Raw genomic sequence first — 12,517 nt, 5'->3', positions numbered from 1 at the left:
AAACATACGTAAATATTATACACAGAAAATATGGGTTTTCTGCACATAATTACGGAGCATGCGCTTTGTCTAGGACTAGATGGAACCTCGCAAAAGTTACCGAAGTTTCTCTGCGGTGCTGACAGTTGGCCCCATAGTCACGTGGTATCTGCTTTTCAGTCGACATGAACTTGTGCCTGCAGAACCAGCACACTGAAGTGAACGAAGGTATTTTACGTGATTTGTAAGCTGGAAGAAAACATGCCACGCGTTACAACAGACAGAGGTTTGCCTTCAGCTTTGGGACAGACAAACCACACTAGGCATACAGACAGAGTATAATGTAAGATAAAAGGAAATTATTTCTCCGTCTCCTCACACTGATAATTTTATTGCCTTTTTTTGGAGTTATTTGACCACAGAAACGGATTATATTATTGAAGTCGTATCTCATGTGATGGCTTTGTTCAGTATGCTGATCAGGTTTTCTGACAAAAGCAGGACGAGCTACCCAAGAACAGTAATTTTCTATCTTTTATATCTGCTTCCTTCATCATCCGGTATAAGGCAGACAAGCACATACCACAAATATGTAAGAGAACTATTGCTAATTTGGGAACTTGTCTTGCAATTTAATTTCTGTCATGAACAGCTGCAAAGAAACAAAGGCTTTCCTTTTTAAAGATTACACTGAATAATTGTTATTTGATTAGGAAACTAAAAATGACTTCAGTATTCCCATGCAGTACGCAAGAGATTCTAAACACACTCTAAAACATACTACTGTTCGTTTCAACGTATTATTTCAACAATCAAGACATAAAATAAAGGGCATCTTCAAGAAAAATTATGTTTCTTTGATTATCAAGTGCATTACGTGCTTAACATCAAGTTTGGATTTGCCGGTTATCCAAATATTATTAATTTTGAAAATAGTCTTTAAGACAGTGTAATGTGCCTGAAATAGAATGCCCTATTTTTGACCGTGAACGTGTTTTGTTTCTTCAATTAAAACTTTTAGTTTACAATTTAGTTCATCATACCAACCTGTGTCCTTCTCCATTGTTTATTTATATAAATAAAATCCCATTGGAGCATGGAAAAACCTTTCACTGTTCATAAGTCAGTCATTGTTCTCTGCAGTTTTCAATCCAACATTCAGGCTCTCTGATCGTGCATCGTACATTTCACATCAGGTATCCACATAATTTAATATATTTATAAGTTGTTTGAAGCGAAATTCTCCATTTTTATTCTTTCCATATATGATATCAATATCACATTGCAAACAGTTATTAATGGATTGCATATCATTTGCTGAAAAAAAAAAGTTTCGTATTACTTTAGATTCGAACATGCAAACGCAAGTATCAAAGTATCGCTTTACACAGCACTCATGATTTTGAAACGTGGAAAGGTAATCATTTTACGGGGAACGTGAAAGTTGGTGTGTGTTGACAGACTGTAGCTACTGCCATTTTAGCACTGACAACTAGGAAGCGTTCTCAATGATCACGTGGCTGCATGTTTTTCGCTAATAAATAACTGCGTTTTTGCAACACATACACAAATACATCGTCGCTTCGGAACATCAAATTTTCAACTTTGCTGCTTTCAGATTACCAACATACGAAGTGGCATACAATTCAAAACGTTTTGCAGAAGCCTCAGTTTTATAAATAAGGTTGGATGAAATTAGACAAAAAAAAAACTTTTCTCCCGCTGGGCTCGAACTCGGGTTGCCCGCATTCTCGCATGCTCGCAAGTAGTCGACTGAAACGCAAGTTAATTTTCAGATTGCTAATTCCCAAGGTATAACATGCCTAGGCAGATGTGTCTTGCATTTTCTGTACTTTTGTTATTTCAGTCGCTTTGGTCTCTCCCTAGGTTAATCACGGCAATAATGAGGAATACTTTTTTGACATAGATGATAAACAGACACACAAGAATAATCACCCTCGCAAGAAAGCCAGAACTCGAGTCTGGAACCTTCGAGGCGAGGTATATTTCTTGTTCTAACTATATCTGTGTGTGTTTCGTTAGATTCATGGTATTTCGTGAGTTGATATGAATGAAGTAAATAAATAAGACAAGTGGGTGGAAGGGACTGGAGAATCGTAGCTACGGAACCATTGAGAAGATATCCATCGCCTAGATAGAGAATCTATATATCCCTTTGTGATAGAGAACTTATTAGAAGAATGAAAATACAGATTAAACGAACAAATTTGATGTGTATCCTTTCGTCAAAATGCCTAGAAAACAATATTACATACTTCTTCACTAATAGAAAAGAATAAAAAAATGTCCTTAGTGGGGATCGAACCTAGACCTCACTGATGAAAGCTCTGTACACTAACCAACACTCTATCAATAGCACCATGTTTTCTTCTTTCCAGTCAGTCTGTTTCCTTCCTCAGCACCTGAAGATGAAAATGCATGTTAATTTCTCTCATAATTGTTTTATTGTCTATTAATAGAAACCACGTATGTCAAAAATAGACGCATTCTTTCTGTGAAAAGTCCCATGTTTCGCACATCGTGCTTCTCCATTTACTGTTATTTGGACATTCACTTGGAAGTTAAAACTTAGCTTTGTGTGTTTGTTTTCACGTGCATGTGTGTGAGAAGAGTGGTGTGCGCGTGTGTTCGATGTTTTTCTGGGTATTATTTTCGTTCAAAGCATTAATATAATTGTAAAATATGTAGTTTACTGTAATGCAAGGAGTGAAAATATAAACCCAGTCCATCAGGTTCGTTCCCAAACAACATTAAATAATGGAACGTAACGTGGACCGAATATTATTCCATGTCGAGAACACGAGACATTACGATCGACAATCTTCATCTCTTATTTCTCTTTGGCATCACTACTCAATTTACATAGATGTTTACCCGTGACTGGTATACAAGCCGCAGAATTGCAATGCTGGTTGGGTTGTCTAGGCACAAGGCGCTTGGTGGTCAGACATGGATGGCTTGTATCAGTGCTTTCCCAATATGGTCGTTACAACCCAGCAGTGTCCGTAACTGTACAATGTACTCTGCTCTGCAATCATCGGAATGAGTTCTGGTGTAAAAAAATATGTAAAATAATCGTAAGATCTTTTCAAAGCCATTATGGGCTCTGGAAGTGAATCGTTTCCTTTGAAAGCTATATCATCTGAACGAGAAATACACTTTCTCTTCCACAGAACTTCAACTTTCCTTTGTTTTCCCTTTGATTTACTTTGTATTTTGTCACTAGATATACTCGAGCCAGATATAGCTGACTGTGCAGAAGTGCTTGCTGCAAAAAGATCCTTTGCTGTAGAGTCATTTATTACTTCATTGTTACCCTCTACACTGGTATCACTTACGGTATCAAGTTCTTCAAAAAGTACATCTGGATTAAAAGCTGGATCTGTGTCACTGTCGTCAAAATCAAGATCCAATTCACTGCCACTGGGGATCTCAAGAATAATGCTTTGTGTCAATGGCTTCACACTGCCATCATCGTCAACAAAATTTATATTGTCAAAACCTTGATCCATTGTCCTGGAACACACCTCAGACACAGCTAGATAGAACTCCAAAGTACAACAAACACCCACAACTGTAAAGCACGTGAGGACGCAACATTCGATGCTCACAGGGAGCAGCACAGATGGCCTACAACGCCTCACTTACTGTGGTGGCAGCTACTACTATTTGCATCATGTTGCCAATTGGAAACAGGTATAATGAAACTGTAAAAAGCAATGACTGCATAATGTTGCCAATTGGTAACAAGGATATTATTGTACAGCAGCGACGTTCGATTTCTGCCGGTGACCTTGACTGTGCACGCTGCGAGGGGAGTTCATAACGAGCACGTGACTGGCCGATGTGGATGACGATGGCTAATGTTGTGCGGAACGTAAACACTGCGCCCACATACGAACAGACGTAGAAGCTGGAGTTTCGAAGTTTTAATCACACCACACACCAGATAAAAACTGTGAAAATATTTTTTTACATGAACGAACATAACGGAACAAAACAACTTTTCTTCAAAATGTATATAATATAAATATTAAAATTCATACATATTCACACACAAACACGTTCATTGTTAACATATTACAAACAAGTGTTTTATACATCTGAAAGGTATTCCACACCTGACATTTCGTTATCAGTTCCACTGCTATTTATATCACTGTCACTACTGTTACCGGTGTCACTATCTCCGACGTTAATAACAAAGTTCTCAATAACATCCTCTATAATTCCCTCCTGTTCAATATATTGCTTTTCTATTGTCTCCACGTGTTGACAAACGTTTTCCCACTTTTCTATCCCAATCTCATTAACCCTCTGTTCGCACAAATTCATTACAGCATCCAGTTTAAAGGTTGTATTGTTACCGGCTACCCATTGTTTAATATCGGCCCAAATGAGTTCTATTGGATTTATTTCTGGTGAATAAGGCGGTAATCTGAGAACAGTATGTCCATGTATGGCGAGGAGATTATCTATTACATATTCTTTACGCAGTGGCTTATGAGATTTAATAAGACTGTAAAGTTCGACCTTCAGCATTTTGTCATGAAATGGCACATTATTAGCTGTTAGCCAGGTTTGCATAACACTTTTATTGCTAGCACTCGTAGGAGCTTTGTTTAACTGCACGTTGTGGTATGGGGCGTTATCAATAACTAAAACTGATTTGGGGGGCAAATTTGGAATTAACTTTTCAGTTAACCACTTTTTGTAATTTGCAGCATTCTTGGAATTAAGTTTTCAGTTAACCACTTTTTGTAACTTGCAGCATTCATCTCATGGTGGTAATCGCCAGTCGTTCTGTTGGATTTAAACATCAGAAATGCACCAGGCACAAACCCAGCACGACCGCCAGCATGAATAATAATTAGTCTTTGTCCTTTCGAAATGGGAGCCAACAATCCTGAAGTGTTGTCATCACTCCAGTTTTTAGGTCTTGTGTGCGTGCTGTGGATATAGGTTTCGTCCTCGTATATGATTGGTCTGCCTTCCCCCCTATATTTCTGTATTGCACGTAAATATGACACACGCATTGATCTAATATCATGCTTTTCCACTAATATCGCTCTGTTATTTCTGGTTTTCCTCCACTTATATCCCATATCCCGTAATATAACTTTTAAACTTGTACTACCTCCTCTAAACTGTATGTTGTCTTGCAGTTTTGAGAGCAGTTTCTTCACAGTTGGCACCGTTTTGTCCTCAATGTAGAAATTGTTAATTGTCCGTCTTATTACACATTTATCGAAGTCATCAATATCGGTGATTCGTTTCGGTACACGATGCACTTTCCCAGGCGTTTGAAAAGAGGTGCCTTGTTCCTCACACTGTTTCCCTTCTTTAATTATGTTTCTTAATGTTCTCACAGGCACCCCAGTTGCTGCTGCCACTCTCTCTTGTACCTTTTTCAATGGTATTAACAAACCACCGGAAGCCGCTTCACGTTTTGCAAAGGAATGTACATTATTTACAACTTCGCGAGATTGACTGTGAAGCGTTTTTGACCCAAGTTTGGAGTTAATGGGTGGCATTTTGTTTGCCCAGAAACTTACAGATACTCAGACACACACTTTCTGTACGATAAATAAACAGTATTATTTGCAATGTTACACACACGCCTAACACCTCGTTGCTAAAAGGCAGATACGACACAATGCAATTTTTCCGAGCGACTACGTGTTTACGTGTTACTGCGCATGCCTGTTCTGTCTAGGCCCGCCGACTGTCTCGCACGCGATATAGCAGCCAAGGCCACCGGCAGAAATCGAACGTCGCTGCTGTAACAATAGAAGCCACATGAATTGTTGTTACATATTAAAGTTACATAAATGAACCTGAAAACTTCTAATTATTTTGTGTATTCTTTTCAACTGAAAAAGTGTCATTATATTATACATAAAAATTACTAAATAATATGTAAAACGAACATGGCCTTGACTTTTGTCGTCATAGTACATTATTTATCATTAATGAGCACTTAAATTCAATCTAGGACATCTAGTGCTACAAATAGCAAACTCATATTTCAGAGAATGAAATGAGACCATACAACTGCCATCTAGCGACAGGTTGACGTAACTACGATGCAGTAAAATTGATGTAGCCAAATGGCAACGCCATATGCGGTGTAGGGTTAACAATCTTGATGTGAAATCTTACTCTTATAACCCCCCCCCCCTTTTAGAAAAATCCTGAGGGCGTCCTTGAATATTTGGTAAATGTTTGAAGAAAGGAATCAAATACAGGACTCAGATTCTGAATATCAGTTTAGAGTATCTGATATTGACGGGTAACGGAATTCGTAAGTCGGTAGCTGTCAATTCAGATACGGGTGTCAGATGTGATTCTTTCAACCTGATGAGGTAAGTGACTGAATTTGTAACAATCCAATAAGACCTGTAATAGGGCACACGTTTTCTCATCTGCTTTTTCGTATAATTACTAATGATTCAACAATGTGGTCCATGGCTTTCGTAAGTATGATTCTAAGTATTCAGAAGTGATCGCCAAATTAACATTTACACATTACATAAAATGTATTTCATTCTCGAGAAACAAGTACTCTATATCTTTCCAGGAAATTTCATTTTGCGAGGATAGCCCTGCTACTGTATTGACAGGAGCTGGTATTAAAAATGTGTGCTAATCTTACTGAAATACATAAAACAAAATTCTTTTATGATTTTCCATTAAATCACTTCTCAGAAGCTATGCTTTATAAAGTTTATCTTAGCACAATAACTATGTTTAATTATTTGCATTACGAACAAGCAGATCTTATAATCTTCGTGCTATTCTTCAGATAAGAGTAAATTTAAATCTTGTGCTTCCATCTAGTGTCAAAAAAGTAATCTTATTTACGGTCATCATAAGTGTTGTTATCATGCAGTACTGGACTGTTATTATTATTATATTTAAGGTTGCCAGGTGTGAAAAAGAAAATATGAAACAAAACCGCAACCTCAAATTGAAATTAAAGGACAACATTGAAAAATACTAACAAGGGAGGTTATCTAAGTGTCCCCCTCCGATTTCCATGAAACTTGGCAGGTGTATAGAGGGGCCCAAAGGAAGAAATACGTCTTTTTTGTTTCGGGTAAAAAACAGTTTTTTAGGGCCAAGTTTCATGAAAATCTGAGGGAGACACAGGGGTCAGTACCCCTACTTCAATTTGTCCTCACCTTGACATTTGAGAGGGGATTTTGCCCCCTAAAACCGTTTTTTAGCCGAAACAAAAAAAACACGTATTTCTTCCTTGAGGCCCCTCTATACACCTGCCAAGTTTCATGGAAATCGAAGGGGGACACTAAGATAACCTCCCTTGTAAGTACAATATTTCTACTCATCCTGAAAAAGAGTTCTTTGTTATGAAAAACCTACCAATAGATACTTTTGACGTTGTAGTGAGTAGGTGTATCGTCCTGTTGGAATAAGCAATGATCATGTTCATCACTGTCACCACAAAGGATTTCACAGTACCGATAGCTAAGCATTAACAGTTTCCTATAAAATTCGCATCCCATTCCTAACAATCCTTCTTATTCAATCATTGTCCAAACAGTCACCGGTCCGCATTTTGAACGTCGGAAATAATTTGAGTGACACATTGTTCTTATTCGAAAAATAAGAGCCACTCGAGTGTTAAGATTAATTTAACATAAATACATCATGGTGTATAATATAATGCAGATGAATATGGTAATTGTATTGCTGCTTATAGTACTAGAATCCTTGTAAATCATGTGACGAGCATGTACACCACTCTGTAGTAATAGGATGGTTGAAACAGAAAATGAAATTTAAATTCATTATTTTTGCTACGTATCATGTCATCCACATATACATTTTGGAACAATAGGTATATTTCAATTTAGAAATAGTTATTTCATATGTCCTGCTAAGGCTAGTATTTTTATGTACAATAAAGTACCAGAAAATGCTCTATATAAATGCAATTATGCCCTAACCACAAAAACAAATGCTCTTCGACAACAAACTTATGTGTTCATTTCACCATCCCTGCATTTCAATGTACTAATACCAACATACGCAGGTTTTCAAAGCAAAATGACTGCCGACTGTCTCTTAACAAATACCTGACCATTGAAATGCTCTTTCCCACCTCTATCAATATTAGAGGAGCATAGCTGAAGTAAACTATGTTGCCAGGTTGCAAATCTTCTGGTAGTTCTCCAGTAGGAAGAAAAAAGTATCCAGACAAATCAACAGTAATTGAACATAGCATACTAAACCGTTTATTTTTGTTAAAAAAAATGTACTTACTTTCGCACTTTCCCCTAAACTTATTCTAAGCCACTAGTCACTGCTATCTCTAGGTCTGTTGGTTACAGAAAGAAGGATTGACCAGATTTCCTGGAACCAAAGTTTTATTTGCTTTTTAAGAAAATATACATGAACACTAAATGGCCGTTCTTAGTTTTGACTTTTAACCACCGTGTTAATCTTTAAATACCAACGTCTCGGAGGATGATTCTGTCTCCGTCTTCAGGGTAGTGTGTTAATCTACTAAGTCATAGATCGTTTGATGGTCACGTCAAGACAAGCCAAGTATAACGTAAATACTGTGTTACTTATACTTATGAACTAATATTAAAAATACTAAAATAAGAAAAAGTGGCGAAATTCCAACCACATGCTGGGAAATTCGCCATATAACTTATTTATAATTTTATCGTCAGTTTAAGAGTATGAAATACCAAGTTGTTGCCCATATGCCAGACAAAAAAGTGTAAAAGACCTACAAATGACAATACAAAACTGCTTAAAATGATACAATACAAACATGTTTAAGAAACATAGGCCTAAATGTTCATATGCATTCTGAACAAGTTGTGTGTAAAAGATCGCCTGTAAGAAGGGAAATTCGACACATTTTCTGTTACTCTGGCGAATTTAACAGCAAATGCATAGTCAAAAGAAAACAACTTACGTTTACTTGTACATGTACGCTAACCAAAGCAAATCTTTTCACGACATTCTTAAGGTGTGAGGTTACGATATCAATAATTAAAAGGAAGAAAAATAATTCTTATCTGCCACGAAATGACAATTTCCAACGTAGTATTGAAATTCGGCACCTTTCTTTGTCTTCTGTGTAGACGCAACTGCACATTCCAAACTGTACTACTTGCTTGCTAGTTAACTCACCACACTGTAGTTTTCAGTGGAAACAAGGCACATGTTACTTGATTTTTTACAGGCATCAGTAAGTGTTTCCAACCAATAGTTTCTATCTAGATTACAAAAACCACAAGTACGGCGAAATTCCCAGCATGGCGAACATCCATCTTTAACCTATGTAAACTGCCAGGGAGAATCATATTGCGGTGGGACAGGCCCCACATATCAAAGGATTGATACTGCTGGAAATCAACCCAAACGTATCATGTGTCCAGGGACTGAACTATGATTTAGTAGACTAACACACTACCCTGAAGACGGAGGCAGAATCAGGTATTTAAAGATTAACAAAGTGGTTAAAAGTCCAAAACTAAGAATGAATGAATCGCCAATGATCAGCTACAAGGAAGAATTAAAGGCCGTTACACACGGAACTGGTTTTCCAGTAGGAATGCCCTAGTTGACGCTAAACTGGTTACTTGGTTGGAAATCATGGCCGCCAGGCTGGCTGCTTGAGTAGTTTTGACGACTATGCCATGTTCTATTTGCAACTGGCTTTCGCTGCTAGATTCTGTGGAACAGCCAATCATTATAAAGTTTAGAAATGTGAAGATAATCCATGAGCTTGGCAAAGGAATTATTTTTGTCTGTGGTTTCCGACTGTTGGTTTTCTTTGTTCGCTTCTCGATAAAAATAGTAACATAGATAATGTACATTCGCGTTCAGTTCGTTAATATTTAGGTATTTATGCAAAGCGATGAGATTTGTATGTGACAAATATGATTAGCCGATCATGAAAATCCTTTTTATTACAAGTGTCTTAAATGTTTGACATAGGGTAAAAGAAGGGATGATCGCCATGGTGGAAAATTTCGCCGTACTTGTGGTTTTTGTAATCGTAGATAGAAACTATTGGTTGGAAACACTTACTGATGCCTGTAAAAATCAAGTAACATGTGCCTTGTTTCCACTGAAAACAACAGTGTGGTGAGCGAACTAGCAAGCAAGCAGTACAGTTTGGAATGCGCAGTTGCGTCTACACAGAAGACAAAGAAAGGTGTCGAATTTCATACTACGTTGGAAATTGTCATTTCGTGGCAGATAAGAATTATTTTTCTTCCTTTTAATTATTGATATCGTAACCTCACACCTTAAGAATGTCGTGAAAAGATTTGCTTTGAAAAGCGTACATGTACAAGTAAACGTAAGTTGTTTTCTTTCCACTATGCATTTGCTGGTAAATTCGCCAGAGTAACAGAAAATGTGTCGAATTTCCCTTCTTACAGGCGATCTTTCACACACAACTTGTTCACAATGCATATGAACATTTAGGCCTATGTTTCTTAAACATGTTTGTATTGTATTTTTTCAAGTAGTTTTGTATTGTCTTTTGTAGGTCTTTTACACTTTGTTGTCCGAGTTATTGGCAACAACTTGGTATTTCATACTCTTAAACTGACGATACAATTATAAATAAGTTATATGGCGAATTTCCCAGCATTTGGCTGGAATTTCGCCACTTTTTCTCATTTTAGTATTTTTAATATTACGTCATAAATATAAGTAACACAGTATTTATGTTATATTCCTCATAATCCACAGTGACTACTTTTTGTATTGTGTAAATTTTGTCCTTCTACCCCAATTCGTTTAGAAGGAAAAAAATGAAAAGCATTTTGGTGGCGAACTTCCCCTCCTTTACCCTATTTATTTGAACAAAATATTATATTATGAATGAATCCTGTGAATCTCATGTATGAATATGCATACCCGAATTCATTAAAAAGCTTGTTGAATATGCATTGATTACCATTATTTTCTTTCGAGCAAAATTTCTAGCCCATACTTTTATTTTAATTTTTAATAAGAGCTGAAATTCTCCTTCAACGTTGTTCAAATCGCTACAAACTAGAAGAATAGATGTGCAATATCCAGCAATATAGACAAAAAATGCAAAAGAAAAGCCCAATTTTGTTATGAACACCAGGGTTGCTAAAGTCTCGGGAACCTATAAATTCTATTGGGTTCCGCTGCAGGACCGGAAACTTTTTTCTGGCACAAATTATATTCGGTCCAAGTTCCGTATTGTTTCATTGAAAACAGGTTCCTGTTACGTATTTAAATTGAGCTGGAAAAAGGTTCCTGGACCGAATTGAAATACAGATACTTTACTTTACAGATAAAAAGGTTCTTTACGGTCCAGAACCTATTTACACTTGCTGATTTTCTCTCCTGGACCAGAATTGAATTTATCAATAATTCCTGGACCTTCAGCAACCCTGATGAAAACCCACGAGCATCTAACTGAGCAATGTACAGCAATCGAAGCTTTACTGAATATTTATTGTTTATTTACAGCTTCTGCCATGAACAGCTTTATCAACAACAACTGGGAGCTTGTGTTGGAAGAAGTAAAACCAGCAGTGGAAAAAGTTGCGGGACAGTTGTTCAAGGAACTCACCAACAGAATATTCCACAAGTATTCTTTAGATGAACTATTCCCATTGTTACCGGAGTCTGATTGAACAATGTCCAAGAATATGAGCATTCTTGCTCGTGAATATATTTTTTTACGTATGTGTAAGGGAAAAAGATCAAGTATGAAGCAATATAAACAGGACTGTAGTTGAGTTTGCGAACGTTAGAGTGCACTACTATTTCCTTAAAATGAACATTTCAAAACTGAAACTGCATTTTAAACATTTCGCTTTAAGAAGATACCAAGAAGTACTAAATTTAAACCGTAAGATGATTTTAAACCATAAAATTATGGACTTACAACAAAGTTATGAGTGGCTATGGAAAGTACTGATATTCACGTGCGTTGTAATCTCAAATTGTTTTGATGAACAATATGATGGCAGTAATGATGCAAGGCTATAAGCTAAAAATACTCTGCTAGCTTTCAAATAGGAATGTAGATTTAAACGTGTATGTACTATTTATATATGTATTTATGTCCTGTGATAAATGTAGCTATCATATATGAGAAGAAAATTGTCAGATTTATGTAAATAAAGTTCCTTTTCTTTGCTAAAAAAATATCAAGTTGTATGTTGAGCTATGAAAATTATGTTTGGGCCTACTTTCCATGTTCGAGTATGACCCATGCTACTTAACAGCTATTCATATCTCATTCACGAAATGTAATTTCCTCTCTCAGAGAAAGATACGGAGAGAGAAAGATGAACAAAAGAGGGGAGAGATAGAATGTGACAATAATAGAATGGACAATTTAGATATACAGTAAAACCTCGTTATTCCGGACCCCGATAAGCCGGACTTAAAAAAAAATGAAAGAAAGCAGAATGCAAGGTTTTAAATGTGACTAGAAGTCAACAATCCTACTGCATTGTCGTACTGCTTTACATTT

The 12,517-nt window shown here is 36.7% G+C and overlaps 1 protein-coding gene across 1 annotated transcript in view; it reads left to right on the top strand.

Moving 5' to 3' along the window:
* Positions 1–12,026, top strand: part of LOC145994376 (protein takeout-like) — a 99,796-nt gene extending 87,770 nt beyond the window's left edge. Inside the window, exon 6 of the mRNA XM_083130488.1 lies at positions 11,503–12,026. Within this exon, the coding sequence (XP_082986614.1) occupies positions 11,503–11,669 (167 nt within the window). The 3' untranslated portion in view covers positions 11,670–12,026. The remainder of the gene's footprint in view (positions 1–11,502) is intronic.
* The last annotated feature ends 491 nt before the right edge of the window (positions 12,027–12,517 follow it).

Source organism: Lepisma saccharinum, chromosome 10, assembly GCF_977018435.1.
Source record: "Lepisma saccharinum chromosome 10, izLepSacc3.1, whole genome shotgun sequence".
NCBI classification, from domain to species: Eukaryota; Metazoa; Arthropoda; class Insecta; order Zygentoma; family Lepismatidae; genus Lepisma; species Lepisma saccharinum.
Note: the sequence above shows the minus strand (reverse complement) of the source record. Positions and strands in the feature narration are given on the sequence as shown.